Source organism: Nicotiana tabacum, chromosome 6 (genome assembly GCF_000715075.1).
Source record: "Nicotiana tabacum cultivar K326 chromosome 6, ASM71507v2, whole genome shotgun sequence".
NCBI lineage: Eukaryota > Viridiplantae > Streptophyta > Magnoliopsida > Solanales > Solanaceae > Nicotiana > Nicotiana tabacum.
In genome coordinates, this window is record NC_134085.1 from 162,277,867 (window position 1) to 162,299,555 (window position 21,689).

At 37.2% G+C, this 21,689-nt stretch overlaps 3 protein-coding genes across 14 annotated transcripts; 1 reads left to right on the forward strand and 2 right to left on the reverse strand.

The window, feature by feature from the left end:
• Positions 1 to 6,081, forward strand: LOC107821159 (DNA-binding protein RHL1). Of its 7 annotated transcripts, none has more exons than XM_016647572.2 (9): positions 1 to 594; positions 955 to 1,065; positions 2,269 to 2,355; positions 2,491 to 2,702; positions 3,205 to 3,302; positions 3,515 to 3,645; positions 4,556 to 4,666; positions 5,564 to 5,602; positions 5,765 to 6,081. In XM_016647572.2, the coding sequence occupies exons 1-9, from the start codon at positions 271 to 273 to the stop codon at positions 5,801 to 5,803; spliced, it is 1,152 nt and encodes a 383-aa protein (XP_016503058.1). In that variant the 5' UTR covers positions 1 to 270; the 3' UTR covers positions 5,804 to 6,081. The 7 variants fall into 7 exon arrangements, 5 of the variants coding, with proteins under 5 accessions (XP_016503058.1, XP_016503055.1, XP_016503056.1 ...); XR_012710889.1 differs by having other exon boundaries at positions 140 to 594; positions 5,517 to 5,602; XR_012710890.1 differs by having other exon boundaries at positions 140 to 594; positions 3,205 to 3,278; positions 5,517 to 5,602.
• A 1,243-nt stretch (positions 6,082 to 7,324) lies between these two features.
• On the reverse strand, positions 7,325 to 14,710 carry LOC107821160 (uncharacterized). 6 transcript variants are annotated; one of them, XM_016647577.2, is made up of 8 exons: positions 14,383 to 14,687; positions 13,595 to 13,616; positions 12,483 to 12,573; positions 12,316 to 12,359; positions 9,568 to 12,039; positions 9,038 to 9,142; positions 8,685 to 8,859; positions 7,325 to 7,772 (listed from the first exon to the last, which is right to left on the reverse strand). In XM_016647577.2, exons 3-8 carry the CDS (start codon positions 12,567 to 12,569, stop codon positions 7,566 to 7,568), a joined length of 3,090 nt encoding a protein of 1,029 aa, XP_016503063.2. In that variant the 5' UTR covers positions 12,570 to 12,573; positions 13,595 to 13,616; positions 14,383 to 14,687; the 3' UTR covers positions 7,325 to 7,565. The 6 variants fall into 6 exon arrangements, with proteins under 6 accessions (XP_016503063.2, XP_016503060.2, XP_016503061.2 ...); XM_016647574.2 differs by having other exon boundaries at positions 13,590 to 13,616; XM_016647575.2 differs by lacking the exon at positions 13,595 to 13,616 and having other exon boundaries at positions 14,383 to 14,710.
• A 470-nt stretch (positions 14,711 to 15,180) lies between these two features.
• Positions 15,181 to 20,546, reverse strand: LOC107821161 (18S rRNA (guanine-N(7))-methyltransferase RID2-like). The gene is made up of 9 exons (XM_016647580.2): positions 20,387 to 20,546; positions 20,223 to 20,298; positions 19,414 to 19,497; positions 19,281 to 19,336; positions 18,330 to 18,386; positions 17,296 to 17,345; positions 16,788 to 16,940; positions 15,880 to 16,015; positions 15,181 to 15,767 (listed from the first exon to the last, which is right to left on the reverse strand). Exons 1-9 carry the CDS (start codon positions 20,486 to 20,488, stop codon positions 15,603 to 15,605), a joined length of 879 nt encoding a protein of 292 aa, XP_016503066.1. The 5' UTR covers positions 20,489 to 20,546; the 3' UTR covers positions 15,181 to 15,602.
• Between the last annotated feature and the right edge of the window lie 1,143 nt (positions 20,547 to 21,689).

Consider the following 21,689-nt stretch of genomic DNA (forward strand, 5'->3'; position numbering starts at 1 on the left):
GTAGGATAGATGACGCTAGCTAAAATTTCATTTCCGAAATGCACTTTGTAAATCGTATTGGTAAGGACTGGAAACGTGAATTCGCAAGTCGCATAATGTGATTACAAATGCCCTTATAGCCGGATTTAGTCAATGCACTTTGCATGTCGTATTCAGCAGTTACGATTTACAAGTCGAATTCATTAGAATGCGTTTTATAAGCTAAAGCAACTTCTGTATTTGCTGCATACTACCACGGACCTAGGCCAGTACTGTTTTCCAGCAAAGAGTATGGCTAGAGGCGGGAAGAAGGCAGCAGCAGCAGCAGCAAATGTAGAAGCCAACCCAGATATGGTGGAGAAAAAGAGGTTGAAGAAACTGGCAATTTCAAAGCAAATGCTCTCAGAAAATCCTTCAAGGGTCAGGACTAGTGCTTTGAGCCCATCAAAAACAGTAATTAAACACCACGGCAAAGACATCTTGCGCAAGTCTCAACGAAAGAACCGTTTCCTCTTCTCTTTTCCCGGTTTACTTGCTCCTGTTTCCGGAGGTAAAATTGGCGAGCTCAAAGACCTTGGTACCAAAAACCCTATTCTTTACCTCGACTTTCCTCAGGTATAGCTATTTTTTACTACTTAATCAATTATTGCTACTTGCTCTTGATTATTTCTGTATTAGCAAATAAGGAAGCAAAAGGACATTTTACATTCATTCTTCTCAAGTAGATTGTCTACTTGTTTGGGATTGAGTGCTAAGAAATAGTAATGATTACTTGGGAGCAAGTAGAGTTAATTTTTCCTTTTATTTTTAGGTTTAGTGTGAATGATTACCATTAAATATATGTAATTTTTTCGAATTTTCTTTTCCTGATATATTTACTAAGCTGAAAGTAATTGCTACCATATAATTCTTAGCATTTAAATTTTCATCTAACATTTTAGTTAAACTCATTTTTGTACTCCGTTGGATCTGCAGGGCCAAATGAAGTTGTTTGGGACAATTGTATATCCAGAGAATAGGTATTTGACTTTGCAGTTCTCAAGAGGTGGGAAGAATGTAGTGTGCGAAGATTACTTTGACAATATGGTTGGTAATTCCGCACACGCTCTATTCTTCTGATTCCTAATCCGTTTAGCTTATATCTATTTGAATGGCAGGGGCTTTGTCTTGCAAATACTTATCTTCCTAAGTAGTTAATTTTTTTCGATCACAATGGAAATAATCATCATGAAGGCGTCGTTTTTAGATGGACCAAGGTGGTAAAATTTCTGTTCACATTAATCTGTTGTAGGCTGTGGAATTATATTGTCTACAGATACAAAATACCTCTTCCGATGGTTGAAAAGGAAGTATCCAGGAGCCTTCCTCTCAGGAATGGGGATGAATCGAGAGGAAATATTTATCTTTTACCTAACAGATATGTTTCATGACAATGAAAAATAGAACCAAGAATGAATCTTTAGTTAAGTTTGACACAAACCATATTTCTGATATGGTTTTAATATTGTCATATTTTTGATATATGAATTTATGATTTTACACTGTCCAGTGGTTCTTCTTTGTCGGCTAAGGAGCTTACTGCTGGGGTTGTAGAATGGGAGTGCGTTGTAAAGCTAGCTTGCTCCATATTTTGACTCATAGAACTTATTAGGCTAAAGCTGTCTGTGCTTCTGGATTTTCATTTGATTAGCATGGATATTGTTCTTTCAAGTTTCCTTCTCAAGTTATTGATCTTTTAAAAATGCTGTAAGTTGAATAGCTTTGACGAAACTTCCAAACTGACTGCTATTAATTAATACCTTACGCTTCTCTGTTTTGTACTTCTCATCCGTTCTATGAAATGTTCCTTTCGTGTTTTTCCGTAAGGATGAAACCTTCCTTCATATGTTAATAAATTGCACAATTGATTTCATTTTACAATCCAAAAGTTTAATCAAATATTCTTGTAAATAGAGTTGTCTTATCCATCAAGAAGGCATATTGTTAAGTCTGTTTCTGATGACCTTGTAGATTTCTCTTAAACTATGTTATTTTTAGATATTAAAAACATGTTGAATATCAAATGCCAATGACCATTGCAAAAGTTTTCTCTCTCGAGTTTAAGAAAAAATTTAGATCTACTTTTTGTTTGTTGACTCTGTTCAACCAAATTTGGGGTTTGGTTTACTTCTGTTACGGTTCAAGTTATTATAAGGTTCTGATGAAAAAGAGAAAGGATTTATTCTGCACTTAGTTACATTTAGTTCTCCTGTTTCCTTTTTCTTGATTTATGGCTTATTTCTTTTGCAGATTGTGTTTTCAGATGCATGGTGGATAGGGAGGAAAGACGAGAATCCAGAAGAAGCACGGCTTGAGTTTCCAAAGGAGCTGAATGTGGTTAGTTTTTTGTTGAGTTATTCCCTTAATTCAACCAGTTAAAGGCTTAAAGCCTTAATTAGTAGAGTATATTAAAGTTACAAATTGTTTTCAAAGGATTGCTGACACTACTCTAGATTTCTTATTTGTTTACAGCAAGAGAAATTGGAGTGTGATTTCAAAGGCGGTGCAGGTGCTACAAGCGTTAAAAAACGAAGCAGTGGCGAATGTGAGGTCAAGCATGTGGAACAACTGTCTCCTGAACACGAACAGGAGGAGAATATATCAGAAAGTCAAAATGATTCAAAAGAACTTGTTGAGTTAACTCCAACTCGTCGTTCAGCAAGGGCAGCAGGGAAAAAAATCAAGTATATGCTTTGACTTGTATAATATGTAGTTTTCCTCATTATTGATCCCTTGCACACTGACTGTATCATATTGCATGCAACTGTACTAGTATATAACATAGCTTTTATCAAGGAGCTGAAAGACAACTTCATGGACTTCCCAGGATTACTGTACCTACATAAAGTAAAGCATAAGAGAGAAAGGCATTTAAATTAAGCTCATCCAGAAAATGTGCCTTCATTATCAGGGAAATAGGAATCTGTTAGAACTCCTAAGGATATTGGTTAAGGAGCCTTAATTTGGTACTCATTCAAGGACTATTCAAAGAAGTGACTGAATGACCACTTCTATTTTGTTTCAACTTTGTATGCTTATAATTTTTTTTCTTTGAAATTTTAGTTTGTATTTTTTTTTGCATTAATTTCTTGAGGGATGTTTTATTCTTTATTAACTAAGATCCAGTCGAGTTTGATGTCTTCCTCTGCTTAACCATTATCAGGAGTTTTATGTTCAGTAACTCAGTTTTGCAGAAGCTTCTTCGGGGGATGATTTGACTGACAATGGAGCTGAAACTTCTGAAGACGAAGAAAAAAGTGGTATGGATCATTCAACAAAAAATTGTACGTTTGGAATCATCTCCACGAATAATTTCTTATTCTCAAACTTCTTCATAGAAGCCACTAGAGTCAGAGTCGCTCAAAATCTCGCTGTTCTCTGGGCTTGTTCTGTTGTTCATCTCCCTTTACCTGCTATCTCCTAGTTCCTTTACATAGTTTCATGGATTGAAAAATCTGTGGTGCAGTCTGTGACATTCCTTTTGATGATACTGTAGCACGAGGTCAAGTTGCTGAAAGAGTTAGAGCTGCTGCTGAATCTGCTTCCAAGTCTAAGGAATCCTCCCGTACTAAGCAAAATTCTCTTGTTCAGGCTACTATTTCCACATTGTTTAAGAAAGTGGACAAGGTACATACTCGTAGCTCTGGTATGGGGCTACAAGTTTGTTTTTGAAATTGTTGAATATTTTGTCTGTTTACCAATGTCGATGCATACTTGTTGAAGAGAGAGGGAGGGACCCATGCTTGTTTCTTACCATCTCCCTTCACGGGTCACCACAGCTCTTCATCCCTTAAATCGATCTAAAGCTTGTATCCTGAAACCTGCATTCAGAATTGTATTTAGCGACACCTGATGCTAAACCATGTGATTGTGTATATACAGTACAATGATTGTAGTGACATGGTTATGAAGGTGATCGAATATCAATAGGCACGGCAGAATATGGTTATTGGGAGCAAAAAGAGTTGCTGTCCTGGATTAACAACATTCCTTGTAAAAGAGGGTAGAGATGGCGAAGAGAGATCATGCAAGAATCATGGGAGGAAAGAATAGGAAAGATAGGAAATTTGGAGACCAGTTTCACAAATAGGAGCAATAGCTTTGATGTTTTCATTTTCAGATGATAATGTGGACGTTATCATAATGGCATTCTCTGAAATAGTTCCCTGGGGAAAAATTTCTAAGAACTTTCCTCCTACAACAACAACCCACCGACCCACCCACCCCACCCACCCCAAAAAAAAAACACCGCAAACTCCTTTTTAGTTTTTCTCGCATTTTGCCTAAATTTTATTGCAGAATATGGCCTTAACCATTGAGTTGTATTCTCAAAGAGATAACTGAGGGACTATAGGTGGGGATACCACATAATATTTCATACTATCACAGATGGATTCTCATGGCTAACTCTGAATTTTGTTTTGGGGTAAAAGTGATTCTTTCGTCAACGTCTCTTCATATTTTTGTTGGGTCATGCTCATGCTTATTCTATTGATGCACAAATAATTATGTTCGTATTTCTCCACAAACTTTGAAGGTTGTCAGTCCAGCTAGAGTTTCCCAAAGAAAAACAACAAAATCAACAAACAAAGGGACATCCAGCACAGGATGTGGTTCGACCGTGTCTGATCATGTTGGTACTTCTCAGGTAAAATTCAGACTAGCAATTTATCCATTCGGTGCGCTCAGTCCTACTCTGGGTGACTCTGTTTCTTGCATCTTCTTTGTCTGCTCGTAAGTGGTAGTTTTGACTACCTAGCAAAGATAAAGAAAGGAAGTCTGGCAGGCTCTTATAAGACTGTTGAAGATATATTTTATAATAATTGGATTGGTTCATGGACTATGAATCCAGGTCAAATACATAGTAATTAATTTTCTGAATCGTTGTTAGTTCGACAATTGGATATCTTCTCACCCCTGAATGATGCTTGGATGTTCCAATTTTGGGAAGTAGCTCTCCTTAATCTGAGTTAAAGTAGACAGTGCTAGCTTTGCCAAACTTTTTTATCACCTTCATCTGCTAAGGAAAGTTTGGGAGAGGCGAGGATCTCTCTTTTTTCTGTGCTCATAATACACATTGCAAGATTATGGTGGTTCTTGAAGATAATGCATTGTTGTAATTAACATTTCTCCCATGAAAAACAGTTTCACGTGGAAGTTATGCCGATTCCTTGATCTGCAGCTTTGAATGTAGCTTTCTAAATTTATCTGTCATGTTTTCTTGGACTGTTGCTATATATGTTTGATCCAGATACTCACGAAAACTCTTTTGTGTGTAAATTAAAAACAAAATTAAAAAACCTGTTCTGATGAGTGCATTTATTTTCCTATCCATTCATGTTGTATAAAATAAAATGGACTACAGCTTCATGGATTGGAAAGCGAACTTTTCTCATGCTCGGCTGACTAGAGATCAATGTATCTTGGTTCATTTGATTTGTCCAAAAGAAAGAAAAATATCTGTACTGGTTGTGCAACTCTCTCATTTCTAAATTCAGGTAATATAAAATATAATTGCTGTTCCCTGTGCTTTGACGCTCTGTAGGGTGAAGATGACATTGAAGAATTCTCTAGTTCATCAAAGGTTTGAGTTCTGACACACTTCCCTTTCTTTTTCTTCTTTTTCATTGATTATTTTTTATATGGTAATTTAGCTGCTGCTGTGTTGTGTCGTTAAGTTTGTACACTGCTGTGAAGTCCTAGACCCTCACATTTTGGAACATTCTTTGATTCTTAATATGTTCAGGATGCAGACGAAGCTAGCGATGAAGATTGGGCTGCTTGAGTTATTATATTTTATAATTCGATAGAATGATGGCAACTGTTCTCAATGGTTCTGCAATTGCTCTCGTGGGCGAACCTTGCTATAGATGTCATGAATACAAAAGGCAAACAAAAGTGTTGTCATCTTTTGTTTGTTTCATTTCTACTTAAGTTACATGTACACACACATTCATGAAGTCTTTGGCTGTAGAGTGACACTTGAATTTCCATACGGGAACATATGTAACATTAAAGTTTTAGTTCCAAAATGCAAGGTCTGGCCGTTGCTTGTGAGAGAAATTTCTCGTACGTTGGTCTCGTCTTATACAGCAGTGCAACTCCCAATAGTTGTCTAAGCCAACCTAAGTTCACACATATAATATGTTAAGTAAAATCAAAATTAACTTTATCTAGGGTGTGTTTGGCATGAAGGAAAACATTTTTCGGAAAATGTTTTCTAATTTTCCCATGTTTGGTTGGCTTAAATGTTTTGAAAAATATTTTCCTTATCAATTCATTTTCCTCCAATTGGAGGAAAATGTTTTCCTTATCAAGAGAAGGGAAAACATTTTCCAAAGCCCCTTCTCAACCTTTCCCACCTTCACCAACCCACCCCACCCCCTCTCCAAATTTTTTTTTTCAAATTCCAGTTTTTCCGTTACCACCCACCCTATTACCCCTCCATTCCCTCCCCCCGCAAAAAAAAACCCGCACAATTTTTTTTTGTAATTTAAATTTCTGTTTTTTTTGTTTTACTGCCCCCCCTCCCCGGAAAAAATATTTTTTAAATATATTTTTTAGTTTTAATTTTTTTATTTATCGGTTTAAAGGTTCAAAATTTTACAAGTTCCAAAATTATGAGTTCGGAGGTTTATGTGTTTGGAAGTTTACGGGTTTAGAAATTATAAAGTTTACAGGTTCGAAATTCTGCGATTTTGAAAGTTTAGCGATTGGAAAGTTTATGAAATTTGTGGGTCCGGAAGGTTGTTGGTTTGAAAGTTTATGGATTCATGTTTATTATATCTAAATTATTTATGAATACTCTTGAGAAGTCATTTTCCTTAATTTGCGTACCAAACACCGGAAAATGAATAAGATTACTACTTGTTTTCCAAGAAAACATTTTCTTGGAAAACATTTTCCGTTATACCAAACACACCCCTAGTTTGCCAAGTTTTCAGTATGGAAAGGTCCATGCTTTTACCAACCAAACGTATTACCAATCAACTATGCTCCGAACAACTAGAGTGGGTTAATATAATCCTATTATATCAACTCTACTCTGTTTAAATTCATTGCATTGTCAGCAGAATCGTCTGATTTCTGACTATAACCTTCCTATTTTATTCGGGTTCATAACCAGCTACATTTTGTGAAACTACAACCCAGTTTGCTCCCACAAGTGGGATCTGCGGAGGGTATGATGTACGCAGCCTTACCCCTATCCTGGACAGGCAGAGAGGCTGTTTCCGATAGAAGGCATGCTGAAAGTCGGTGCACACAGTGAATGTGGAAACCGAATCTCAAAGTTACAACTTATTAACTGAACTATCTGTGACTTTTAATCCGCAAAAATCATCTCATAACATGCTCTGCGTAATTTAATTCCAACTAGACAAAACTACATATATACAACTTACTTCAGAACTTACAAGAAGAAGCACCGGTAAAATTCCTAACTGTAACCAGCAAGCACTACTTTCAACCCCGAAAAGGGGATCCTATAGGTATACTAACTATTTACAGAGCATAACTTACAATCAGAATACGAGGATCAGAAGCAATTAACGTCGCCGGGATAGGAAGAACTCATAATCAGGATGTCTGTTCACGAGCGTGTCACTTCCAATCTTTCTCACAGCTCGTGACATAATACTTGCTGTCTGCTCTAACGTTCGTATTCGCTCTCTCAGAACTGTATGAAGGTCCATATCCAAGAATTCTTCAGTCAGGTCGTCAGCAGAGTGCCTTGGCTGAAACCAGCATTCACCCTGTTTGTTTTACCATTCAGACAAAAAGTAATGTCAAGGTCATGTATGGCGTATTTTACATGCAGGGATAATATTATACTAAGAAAGAGTTGAATACATAAACAGTTCTCCCAGTTGTAAATGAGTACAATTCCAGTTGCTTGAACCACCTTGTAATCTTTGCCTAACAAGGCCATTCAAACAATCAACTACACCTCAATCCTAAATTAGTTGGGTTCAGCTAATTCGCTGTCTCCATTCTGCTCTTTTAATGCAGTATTCAAGGAATTATTAGGTTATTTCTATATTGACTGCTACCCCACTGCAATCCTTTTTTATACGGATATGGGAGCACTTATGCTTTGTGAAGCTCATATAAGTTCAGATGACTAATATATGACCTAAGCTAGCAAATATTTAGCTTTGAAATGACTATTTTCAGAAACTTTCCGTGATTATTAGCATAATATGTTTCTTCAACACAAAACTTCAGGAATTGTGACGAAGAATATAGCATAGTCGTTACTATTGTTTGTTGCTTTATTTTCACTGTTCCTTGAGCCGAGGGTCTATGGGAAACAACATTTCTATGTTTACAAGATAGGGGTAAGGTCTCATACACACTACCCTCCCCAAACCCCACTTATGGGATTGGGTTTGCTATTGTTGTTGTAATATAGCATGACAATTAATTCTAGTCGTGCTCATTTTGCCTTGGACATACTTCCTAAAGTCTTAATATGCTCTATGGGTTGACATCACCAAAGATATCTCCAAAATTCAGCATTTTGTTATAGATATATTCTTTTGAAGAATTATTCTTATCATGATAATTTTAACTGTTACCATGTTATTAACTCAAAAGTAGTCTAATAAACTTCAGAAATTCTATGAGAGACCTTCAAATTGCGAGATTAGCCACTATGATTCTACCTGAGCATTGTAGCTTTGGAGGCCTATGATTGGAGAAACTATACAGTCATCCACACTTGGGGGTTTTAGTGTCTGGTTTCCGTGAATAAAATGGCCAAGCGAATGATAAGTCAAGAAAGCAGCACGCAAATTTCCATCGGGTATCCTATAAATGGGGTACCATGCAACCGAAAACCTGTAAAGACATGGAATAATCAGATCTAAAACAATGTTGCTCTGGAACTAGAAGATGGCTTTTCACGCACTTATTTCATTCTATTTCTTTTCTCCAAACAGGGATGTAGATATGCATTGCGCTTCACATATTTAAGAACCATATAAAATCATAATAGCTACGCATTTCTGCCACTAACCAGGAATGAGGATGCAGGTCATCTAAGCTCGTAGTATGTAGGAGCGATGGATCTCCATATGATCTACAGTTTGAGGGTCCATTGCCAGAGACAAGTTCCTGTATTCTGTAATAGAGAATTCAAAGAAAGATCAGCAGAATGCTATCAACCCCACAAAAAAAACATTTCCTGGCGACGAGCTGCATAGAGCCTTATGCAGAACTCAAGATGACAAATCAATCAAACTAGAGTTTCCCTGCTTAGAGAGCTGAGCATGGGAAATAGCACAAAATGAATATGCTTCCCAAAAATCCAACACCAGAGAATATGGAAATAAAAGTTAGTTCTTCACCAGAAGCAAAGTAAGGGTAACCATGGAGTATAAATGATCAGTATTGAGGACAACGATTTACCGACAGTAAATTCGCTAGTGATGGGCTAATGTTGCATTGCAAGAGGACATGACAGGTTGGTCATTTTTTTTCCCCCAACGATAAACTCTTAACAAAGAAAAACTAAATGCTAGCAGAAACAACTTAAGTATCACATACGTTTCAAACAACGGTCGCCGCCTTTGAGGCTGCTCAGATTCGAAATATTCAAAGAGAAGCTCCATATCATCAGACAAGTTAAATTCATCAGGTAGATGATGTAAATCACCATTATTGCACTCTGAAGATGACGTCGAGTCAGAAAGAACACCTTTCTGTAGTAAAGAGCTTGAATCCTCAATAAGAGGTTGAGGTACAAGTACAGAAAATATTGAGCGCAGATCTGCACTAGGTGAACTCTCAGATATTCTATTCATCTTACACTCCGCCACATCCACGGACCCCAGAGTCCTATTATCATTATGGATTGGACGAGTCCTATGGTACTTGAAGAGCTGAATGGCTGACAAATATGGAACAAAATAGGCACGAAACTTAGAATGATCCATCCCATAATGTCTTGCATTTCTGTGATCCTCTGCTTTTACTTCTAAACCATAGCTCCCATGTTTCTCATACCACTGCCACAAGTTCTCCAAAGAGATATTAGGTATCTCATGTCTGCATAGAGGATCATTAGTAGCTTGACTGCGGAAGCAAGCCTGACAAGTCCGAATACTAACAGATGGGCATATAAATGGAGAGGCAGAATGAAGAAGTTTCTCAAACTCGGCAGCAGGATAGCCATTACCGATCTCAATGGCTTTAGAGGCTAGCTGTGCCCTATGGGCATCATTCACTGCCTGATAAATGTTTCTACAATCATTTTCAAGACTATGAAAGGTTTGGCTTTTAGCTTCAGGAACGAAGAACTTCGCCGTAGCAGCATTGTCGTAGCCCTGCTCTAGAGTGCATGTGTTATGATTTCTCAACTTCCCAAACTGAGCATCACCAGGTAATGCTTTTATATTATCTGAATATTGACCTGCATTTATCACTCTGACATTCACTGAGGAAGAAACAGGAGCTTGACATTTAGAAGCTAGTTGTTCATGTGTAACATTTTGACCAGAAGGAGAAACTTCTTGGTCCGCGTTGTCACCCTCTCCATCCACAGCAGGAAGCTCCTGCCGCTGTGCTGTTAGGTCATCGAACTTTCCTGATCTAGATAACAAGCCAAATTGATGTTCAACTGTTTGATCATCCACGCTGGATACAACAATTGGGACATTTTCTGTTGCTTCCACATTACGGGAACAAGCTTTGGGATTCGGGATTGGTTTAAGGGAAACATATTGAACATTCCCTTTCTTGTATCTAGCCCTAAAAGAACTTGTTCCAGTTCGAGAATCTGCAGCATTAATTGATCTTTTTGCTGAAGCTATTTGGGTAGCTGAACCAAATACATCATCTGATTGCATGTTAGTCTTCAAACAAACATTTGAAGAGGCTCCATTAACTGGAGATCCTTTTTGACATTGACTTTCATTCTCCTCCAGTGGATCTAGACACTTATTTCTCCTCGGATTTTTTGGAACTTTGAGCTTTTCTTGATTTTCATGTGCGGATTGTGATAATATAATAGAATCAACACGATTAGGAAGCTCTTTCTTCACTGTACTCTTTTTCAACCTATTATCAAACTGTGAGAAACCTAAGTTCAATTTTTCCAAGTCACAATTGCTTACATCAGCATCATTCTTCTGGACCCTTTTCCAAATACAATGATAATTTTCCTTTCTCACATGGCTATTCTGGTTTCCAGTACTACTTGCATAGACATTTGAGTCTTTGGGGACTCTTCTAAAATACTTATCCTTCTTTTCTGTTACATAAGGATTCCCAACATGCTGCTTTGAACGCTTTTTCTTCTCACCAGCACTGTTTAAGATGTCTCCAGTAGAAGAAACCTCTGTACTTACAATAGTATGAGGTGATTTACATCCACCCGAACTACATCTTTCATTACTACTTAAGCCAAGAGCAATAGAGTTCACGGTCATGGCATCAGTCATCAAGGAATTAGACATATTAGCAGAACTAATTGATCTATGTTGTATACTTTGTATCACAGCTTGAGTTATTGAACATCCAACAGCAGATTGCAGCTCATTTAGGCCATTACTGCACTTGAGATTTCTATTCCGCTTCCCCTTCTTTCTAGGTTTTTTCCTTGAGCATCTGTCTGTGGATCTATTTTCCTTAGGGTCATGAACATCCATATCTTCTACACTATTGGCATCAGATCCCACGGAGATGGTTCCAGGAAATTCACATTCGATAATTGGATTTTGGCCAGAAGGAATGATTGATAACATGTCCCATTTCTTTAGATGGCTGAAAGCACCTCCATCGTGTAGAGAGCTTCTAGACGAGATTGATTCAAGAGGAGAGCCAATATTAAAAACTCTTTGAATTTTCTCTCTACCAAACAAGAAAGAAGTTAATGCCAACAACGAACCAACTTGAAAACTATTTACATTTGATTGAAGTGATCTCCGACATATTTCACGGTAGAGATATTGTTGTGGAAGAACAAGAACTCTCCATAGTCCATTGGATTCCAAGACAAAGAATGTGACATCTGTAGACCTGCAAAATGATTCATATGTTCACATATGAACATTGTTAAGCTTAAACCAATATCATGTGAAAAAATATCGGGCCAACTATTGGTATCTCATGCAATATTTTCATTGTTATAAGAAAAGCTATAAATGTGGTATATGACATCAAAATTTATACAATTCCACTTCCCAACGACGTAGTTGGTATAAAGTGACAAGCTACAGAAAATGAACTTCAACAATAATACACAAATACAAAAATATATGTAGCTCATCGATAGTACCAAGAAACTGTCTTTACCTACAATTGGAAAATCTCCATATAACAGAAGATACTCCATAGTCCTAGAAGAAAGTACCATAATACATGTCAGAACTACTCCAGATGAACGACAAAGCGTTAGTATATCCATGTGATGTGCAGCAATTTATATACACAACCATAGAAGATGAACTGAACTTATGCACCTCGAGAGATTTCAGGGACAATGCACTGTCATCCATATCTGGATCTTTCTGAATGATGCTACCTGATCTCCGAAGGATACAATGCATTTTTCTGCAATGTAAAGAGATCACATAGAGATCACCATATGTGCTACTTCAGTAGTCTTCAACTTCAGGGAAATGCAAATTGACATATATCCAAGAATGAAATTCATGATGCAAGGCTACCTAAAGTTTGTATAACTTATTACTTCTTCTAGAAAAACTATACCTACTATCTTGTTCGTATACCGCAAAAACTTGACTTAGAATTTAAATGCTTAAAAGTTTTCCTTCTTGAAAAATAAGACTTCAAATTAATATAAACTAATACCATTATATGTTATTTTAACCTGACGCGACATTTGAAAACAATGTTTTCAAACTTTGTTTACCAAAATTCCCTGCTTGCCAAAGTAGGTACATACTAGAATTAAGGAGGTTCAACTGCACTCGCATATACCCAGTGAATCAATGAACTTCTAAATAAATGGAGCTCCATTTAGAAAGAACATGGCCAAGCAAAGCAAGAAGAAGGTTAAGAACAATGTGGTCCATTACACTACGAGCAGTAAAGGCTGCTTTTTGGATGAATATGATCATGCAAACTTGCATCAGAGCTGCTTATGTTCAGTGTTAGGAAAAACAAAGACCAGGCGTAGTTAGAAGAAGAAGGTTTACAGGGTATAAAAGTGACAAAGTAAAGAAATTTCACATTGTTTTTATAGGTCAATTAGTTCTCAAAATTACATTGTGATAGATGCTCAATTCTATGGCCTTTAAAAATACATCCCGAGGTAATAATAGGAGGAAAGCTTACTGATTTACAACGAAAAAAGTTATGAAAATATCACTAATATAATAGTGTAAATTATGCCAGCTTGAATCAGGAAAACCAGAGATTTGAATGACACCTAAATTTCCAGTCAAATAGTATCCAGAAGATTAGCTGACAGGGGATGGACAGATAATTAGACTTTAAAGGATCACGTCAAACGTCAGAACCGATTTACAATACATTTTCTCTTTATACATACAATAAATTTTCTCTTTATAACTTAAAACATGAACCTGAAGATTAACAAATACCTGACCTCAAGACCTCAGCAATTATCTCTGCAGGAAAAATGGATGCACATAATAAAACTAATGTTCAAAATTCAAGAAATCATTGAACATTACAATGGGAAAGGGTAAAAAAGAGAGGCAAAAATTTATACCAGCCAAGCAATTGAAGATGACAAGAACATTATGTTGCAACTAATGCTTTAAGACAAAGGAATGAAAATCAATAGAAAAATAAAAATAAAAATAAAAAGAGAGAAGAACCCTGTGAGCATGTGAAACTCAAGTTGGGCACTTCCCTTACTGGTGCAGAAACTGAAATCAAAGAGGCCACAAAAATTTACACAAATCCAATTTAATTTAGTCTTAATCACTAATTTTTTGTTGTGTGGATAAATTAGCAACCAAATATAACACTCATAGCCACAAAATAGAAACAACCAAGAAAGAAAAACATAGACAAAACATGGATTATTACTAATCTACATGCAAATACCTTAATCCAATCGCAAACCCAAAATCACAAAGCTTAATACTTTAACAAAAAATAAGAGCAATTCAGGGTTCCTGGAATTTAGGAAATGACTGCTATACATTTTTTAAGTCAAGATTAGTCGTTTTTCTCAAACCTCAACCATTCACCTCATGTACAACACCAAAGAAAATAAAAAATAAAAAGTTATTATCACCTAAGAAAAATAGGGCTACGAAATTATTAACTTTATTTTTCTTCTTCTTTTTCATTTTATGCTTTCTGGGTTTTGAGGCCCTCAAAAAACGTACAGAATGAGTTCAAGAAAAGATTACAAAAACTTGCCTTTAGAATGAAGAACGAGCTACAAGATTTAAAAAAACAGTAAAAGTTCAAAGAATCATGGCTGTGTTTATGTATGAATTATGTTTAAGGAAGTAGCAAGAAAAGTGGGGTCTTTTGTTTCTTTTTGCCCTTTTTGTGTTTTCATTTTTGTTTCCTTGGGGGTGGGTGGTCAGAGACAAGAGGCCACTGATATTTCGACAGGTGGGGTTTCAATGAGATAAGGACTCATAGTCACAATTTGAAGGGGATGACACGGACCATTGAGTCTCACTTTACGGGCTTACGCGACGTTGATTTAATTTTGCTACATTAACAGTTTCGTAGTGGTTTATGCGAGACGAAACAGTACAAGTAATTCTTGTTAAGTAGCATCTAAAGAGAAGGGCGATAAAGAAGCAATAAAATTCTATTTTTTTAAGGTTTTGCATATGCTGAGGATCTCTCAATCTTTTGCCCAAGCTGAGGTAAAAACTCGTCCCACATGCGATTCGAAGGCTGAGCCTCACTTCCAACAATAAGGGTGCTCCTTATGTGAAATTAAAACAAAAAAGATACAGTTCACGAAACAATTGCTCTTTCAACTTCGTGATAAAATTGCAACTGTTAGTGACAATAGTTTATGCTGCAAACAATACCACTAAGGATGCTTGCTTGCATTTTCTGCAAAGGAAGACAAGTAATTAATCAAACGTGTTTCATTTCAAAAGCATGTCAAATTATACTTAATCAGTCGTTAAAGAAAGACAAGAGAACAAAATACTTCTAATGTTACGAATAATAACTAATTAAAACAGAAAATTTAAGAGTTGATTCTTCTCTTCACTGATCCATAGTTCTTTGTTCTTCATTCATCCAAACAATATCATTTAGAAATACAAACCCAACCTTAATGACGAGTTTTACAATAGGGTAAAAGAAACAACCAATATATCCCGCACTCAAATTGGGAAACAAGCACTATTCTATTGCATGAGGAATATGTAATCAACCAGTAGTTAAATCCAAAATGAGAGTCAATACATTCTGCTACGATTGAAATACCTCAAAAATACACATGCACCATCTTGATGTAAACTTGAGCTCTGAGAACATTACATCAGGATCTTAATTAGTTCATCTCTTTATCCAAAATTGCTCTTAAAGTATGTGCTCTTGCAGAAAAATGAACTCAAATTCTATTCACAAACAGATAAATAGATGAAGTTCATATGAATGATGAATCAAAAACGATCCTTTCTTTTACGTGCTGTGTATTTGGTATCTGCAGGCACTGTATTTCCCTTTCTCCTCATCTGTTCTTTCTTCTTCAGAACCCAATCTCTTCCTTTGCCTCTCTTGTTTACTTTTTGTTTTTTTCTAGGTCTGTGCCTATCAGATACGCAAACCTGCATGGTAGGGTGAAAAGGTAATTAGATAACCAAAGACTGACAGAATAAGAGGGGAAAAAGAAAACAGGAAAAACGAGGGGGTTTAAGAGGAAAGGGGGAAAAAACTTACTGTCTGGTTTTCTTCATCCCCGCTATTATCTTCATCAGAGCAACTCTCTCCATCTTCACCCTTCCCGTTGGGAGTGATGAAGCTGAGAGATGGCGGACCACAAGTGAGCACTAAGTACTCTTTCCTCCTTTTAGTACTGTGACAAGAGAGAGCATTCAGTGTCAAGTCAGTACACCAAATATCAAAGAGTTGAATCTTCATACCTTGAAAATTCATCTCTTTGCATCAGAGTTTAGGGTGTATCTCACATACAAGTTTCCCTTTTCCTTCCCTCATTTTTAGCTAATTCTAGTTCAGTCCCTTCATTATTGTGTCACACATTTAACCTTCAATCCTCAGATATACTCCAACTATTGTGGTATGAGAAAGAAGAGAAGAGATTGGGAGGACACATGAGCATGCATGCATAACTTCAACGGGGGCAGCCTCTCGGTGTTGCTCGCACAATAATTCCTATCTTTTCTAAAAGCTTGAAGTTAAAGTAGGGACACTATGCTTAATTATGTCTTTGACGGATCAAATCCACTGAGCTTTTGAAGGTTGAGTGGAGGGACGCCTGACAGTCACAAATAGGTGGCTGTTTTAAGTATTTATATTTAAATTTGATTGATCCTGCTTGTAGAGGGATTCACCTATCCCACTCTGGATAAACTAAGGTTGATGTGTTAAGAGCGATAACATGAAGTCTACCACTAGAATTAAGCTTTATGTAGACACAATTAGCAATGCCACATAAAGCTTCCTGGGACCCTGTAATTTCAGTTCAGAGGATGAGCTTCCAGACAGGAAAACCAATGTTGATCTCCGAACTGTTTCACCTTTTATTCTTTCAGTTGTGTAAGCCTTCCATCTCACCATAAAACTAGCAAAAATGAAGAACAGAGGATATTTATAAGCTTCTTCTCTACCTGTGGGGGTAGTCAACAACTATGCCTCCAGAAAAACCAGCTCGCATGGCAAAACCCAGTATCAACTCCCGCTGAGCGATATTTTCAGGATAGACTTGAAGTACTGCTCTTGCGCCTCTTCCCAAACATCTATATAAGGAACCAAAGAATGCCCTACAGAAATTTTTGATGAAGTAATCAAAATGCATTAATAAGGCATCAAGAAGATGCAGAATTACAAAAAGGAGAAGGAACAGTTCCAGTATAAACCAGGAGCTATCATGGAAAAAAAACCGTAAACAGCAGAAGGTTATCCCCAGTACAGTAACTATGCTAATATCAGGGAACTAACAAAATCCAAAAAATTATCAACACTGTTTACGAGGGTGTGAAACTTCCAACTGAACAAACTAACTAAATATGTTCAGGTTTCACACTGCTTGTTCAATACTGCTGACATAATAATTGAATCTTGGGCAGATCAGTATCTACCAACAATCAATCTAAGATAGAATGAACTCACACTTACTTCAACCTTAACCGAGGTTCATGAGAAGACTTGTCAGCATTGCACAGCCACTGCTCGAGCAAATAAAGAACATTAGTAGTAAGCAAGAACCAAGCATAGCAAGTATGATACAGATGGCAAGATGACCAAGAGTTGAGATGTTAAAAAAAAGAGCACTCAAACCTAACCTATATAGTCAACTGAAAGAAGCCCGCTTACCACTCCCTTTTCCCTTAGATGCTTTGCCCTCTTGATTTGTATATGTTAAAAGGACTACAATCAATTGAAAATGCCTCTTGCTTAAAAAGTGTGACTAAGTGCGTGCAAACTGACTTGAACACCATTGTTAATTTGAAATAGAAAAAAGATGCCTAACTCACAGGTGTGCACACACGCACACACGTGATTGTATGTGTGAGTATGATAAAATAAGTAGTATCTTTTTTCCTTTTAATCTTTTTATACTGGGTCTAATATTGATGTGCAACGTCCTCATAATCATCTTCAGAGTTTCTCCCCATTAAGAGCTCTGAGAGGATACTAACCTGATAACCAACATTAAATTAGGTCGACGAACATCCTACTTCTTAGATAGGTAAAGAACTGACCCCTCCAACCATAAGGTTTGGCATTCAAGTCACCAGAGCAAAGTGAGAAATGACCAGTATTGGGCTTTCAGGTAGGAAGTTTGGGGGATTGATTTCCATTAAAAGAAATGGAAAGGAAAAGAGCTAGTGATGCCTATTATTTCTCTTGCATATATACTGATAATTTAGCAACATCCAATACAAGTAACAACCAGGATAAAATTTTTGAAAGTTGATGATGAGATTACAAAAGTTATTGCTTCGATAATTCTTTAAAGTTATACGCGGACCAAATCTTTTCATATGGATATATGAGTTAATTATGGAAAAAGAAAAAAAACAATTTTGTATAATTAAACATTGCCGAGCTCCCCTTGACCAAATGTGAAGTGCAGTTTAAAGTAGCTACCATCATAGCTACTCCCAGCATTATCAGGGAAGAACAAATCAATAGAGACAAGAATATACCTGGACAGCTGAGATACTGATGGCACCATCTAGAACTCCAGGTCGAAGCCCTAAGCCCTAAAACAAGATGCAACCTATTATTTAGGTTCATTCAATCAAATGAAGAACAGGTTGCAAGTATATAGGAGATGCAAATTTTGAACTAGCCAATCTTTGGGACTCATCAACAAGTGTATTGTGTCAAAAGAAAGTAGTTTCACAGATATTTAATTTTCAGAGAAATGCTTTCTTAAAAATCCAAAGCAATGTCAATATACACGAAAAATAACCAAGAGAGGCAACCGCCTTTTATATTCTCTTTACCCTCAAGGCCTCAACCATGACTTATAAGAAAAACCAAGTCAAGCAAAGAAACTGTGCACAATTAATGACTAAAAACATGTTCAAAATGCTTTTGCCTAAAAAAACCCAATTATAGGCAGGAAGCTACATGTTTTTTTGTTGTTGTTGGGATGATTAAACTTATGGCCAGACAATACAAGCAAAGTTTCTCCGACTGGTTTTTGTGTAAAACATCACATAATATACTGTAGTGATGACCTGCCAGCAAATTTCCATGCAAGTGTGAAATCTCTAGTTTCAGGAGTAGCATCACAAACGTACGCTGGTAAACTAAGATTCACCACTAGCATGGCCTTTAAAACAAAAAAGAGAGATGCATCGGGAGACATTCCATATTGTATTGGGGAAAACAACAAGTAATGTAGTAACAGGTTACTGTATGCTACAAATTACTATGTTCTAATATGTTTTAGATAGGTTGATAACTCTGCTACATCATTACTGTCATGACATCCTTCAGTTGCATTTTGAGATTTCCGTATGACTGCAACGATAAATACTATGGGTGTAAAGGCATACATATCCACAAGCAACAAGGTGTATCTGGTCTTAATACCTGCAGTGGGAGAAATATAAAGAAAACATGTAGCTGAGATTTTAGGTACCTACCTGACCCATGTCACCAAGTACTAGATCACCATCAACCTCGCGCTCCAGTGCAACGTCTGGAACATGAAAACCATTATCTAACAATAGTGAAACGTGAAAAACTTTGCACTTAGACGACAAGAAATTTACGCACCAAGCATTGACTGTGATATATCCAAGCCAAGCCACTGGTGTCCATGCTCAGTGATTGTTTCACCACTTAGACCTGATCCACATCCTTCAGAATGGAAAACAAGTAATTACTGCCTGGTTGTTTAACTAATAAAGTGGAATAAATACGAAAACCTCACAACTCCACAATTGAAAAGATAAAGAACTATCATTGTTTCAAAAGACATCTGTTAGAAGCCACGAGGACAACAATTCCGAAAGGCCACATTGAAGGAGCCAACCTTCTGGGAAATTGCGTAACTCGGACCAAATATACTGCAAAACAGTTTCTTACTGATCAGCCAAAAGAAAATCTTAAAACCTTCCCCGTTTCTCTGGTATGAATGAGCAATTAACCATTTCTATCTACTGTGTGTTTTTCCATCACTACATGTTGTTCCTTTCGCCTTGTTTTCTTATTATGTTACTGCTTTATTTTCATCTTTCCATGTGCCGAGGGTCTATTGGAAACAACATCTCTACATTCACATTAGGGGTAAGGTTTGCATACTCACTAGCCTCCTCAGAGCCCACTTGTGGGATTATACTGGGTTTGTTGCTTTTGTTGCTGTATAGTTCATCTGGTTTATAATAAGCCAGTTTATTCCTTAACTATCTTAAAATGTATGAGGCTTTACAATGTTCCGTTACAATTCACTAAACACTAGTTCTTTGTGTAATGCTATAAAACAACTCCCTTTCTCTTTATTCACCCTAAATAAAAAAACACCATAGCTAAAACTTAGCTCATCAAATTCACTAATACAACTACAACGTAAAACAAGTGCGTACCAATATCAAGAAGTAATCTCGGGACTCCATCATCTGGTAAGGCAAGAAGCTCCAATGCTCTCTCTGTAAGTTGCGACTTTGCATAATTACAAACTAAAGTCAGCTAAGTATCCAACACTGTGAATGGAATGTCTTATTTTATTTTAGTATAAGAAAGCACAAACCTGAATGTCGATTATTCGAGAAGATGAAGTGTACTTGCGAGCTTCATCGTCGTTGTAGAATATTTCAGGCGGCGCTAGGAGCTCCGGTCTTGATGTCGACATTTTTTTCTTCACTCAGAAAGTGTGGTATTTTGTTTAACAGAGTCAACTGGTCAAAAAGGATTTGGTTTTAAGATAATAAAATAAAATATGGTTCCAAAACCCTAATTTTATGGTTTCTGATATCTTTTTGTAATTTTTACATTACTATACCCTATATCAAATTATATTACCCTCCTTGCTCAAGTTTTACTATGATTACATTTTATATACTCAATTATCATTTATGTTCATTTTAAGGGAAGTGGGCGATTCTCGATACCACTGACGCCCGCCGGAGTGTGGCTGGAAATTTTCAGATCCGGCAGTGAAGTGTTAAACGACGGTGAACCTTTTTTCTGTTTATCTTATCTTATAACCACCTGTGTTTAAAAAAAACGGGAACTATTTTCATTCCCTCAAGGTGGTGATTCCGAGTTTCCGATCGTTGTTCAATTGTTCCGGCCGACATTTCGACTCCGTCCTTGATTCATTAATGCAAAGAGGTAGCGGTGATACCTCCTTCTGGTTTTTGGGTCGTGGTATTTTCTGTATTTTCAGGAATTCTCGGAGTAATTGAGACAAGTTGGGCGCACGAGCACTGGCAAAGGAGAGCAACCTGGGCGAGTGTCAGCAAGTGGGCGGGAGCGTACAACTACATCGAGCACAGCAAATCAGCCACAGGTTTTGTTATCGGGAATTGGTACCTCCTGTTTTACTGTTTCCCTTTTGGTGTTAGCTAAATTACTGTTATTTTACTTCGCAATAGTTAAACCTTTGAACTAGGATACTAGCTACCACGTGTTTCCTTCAAGTTTGATTTGTGTACGTTGTACACTAGCGAGACTTCTCTAGATTGTTGTAGGTGTAGTGGCTGCAGTCTGGGATGATAGAATAAGGGCATGTCCTCGGGTGGGGCAGAGTGTGGGGTGGGGTTCAGGGGGTGGGTCGGGTAGCAGGGTAGGTAGAGGGGGCAAGGGAGCATATAGGTTGAGAATCGGGTCATGGAACATAGGTTCACTAACGAGTAAATCCATAGAGTTGGCGAAAATCCTGCAGAAGAGGAAGATTAATATAGCGTGTGTCCAGGAAACTAGGTGGGTCGGATCGAGGGCGAAAAACGTGGATGGGTATAAGTTGTGGTACTCTGGTGTCCTGAGGGGTAAGAATGGAGTGGGTATCCTGGTAGATAGCCATCTTAGGGAGTCCGTGGTAGAGGTCAGGC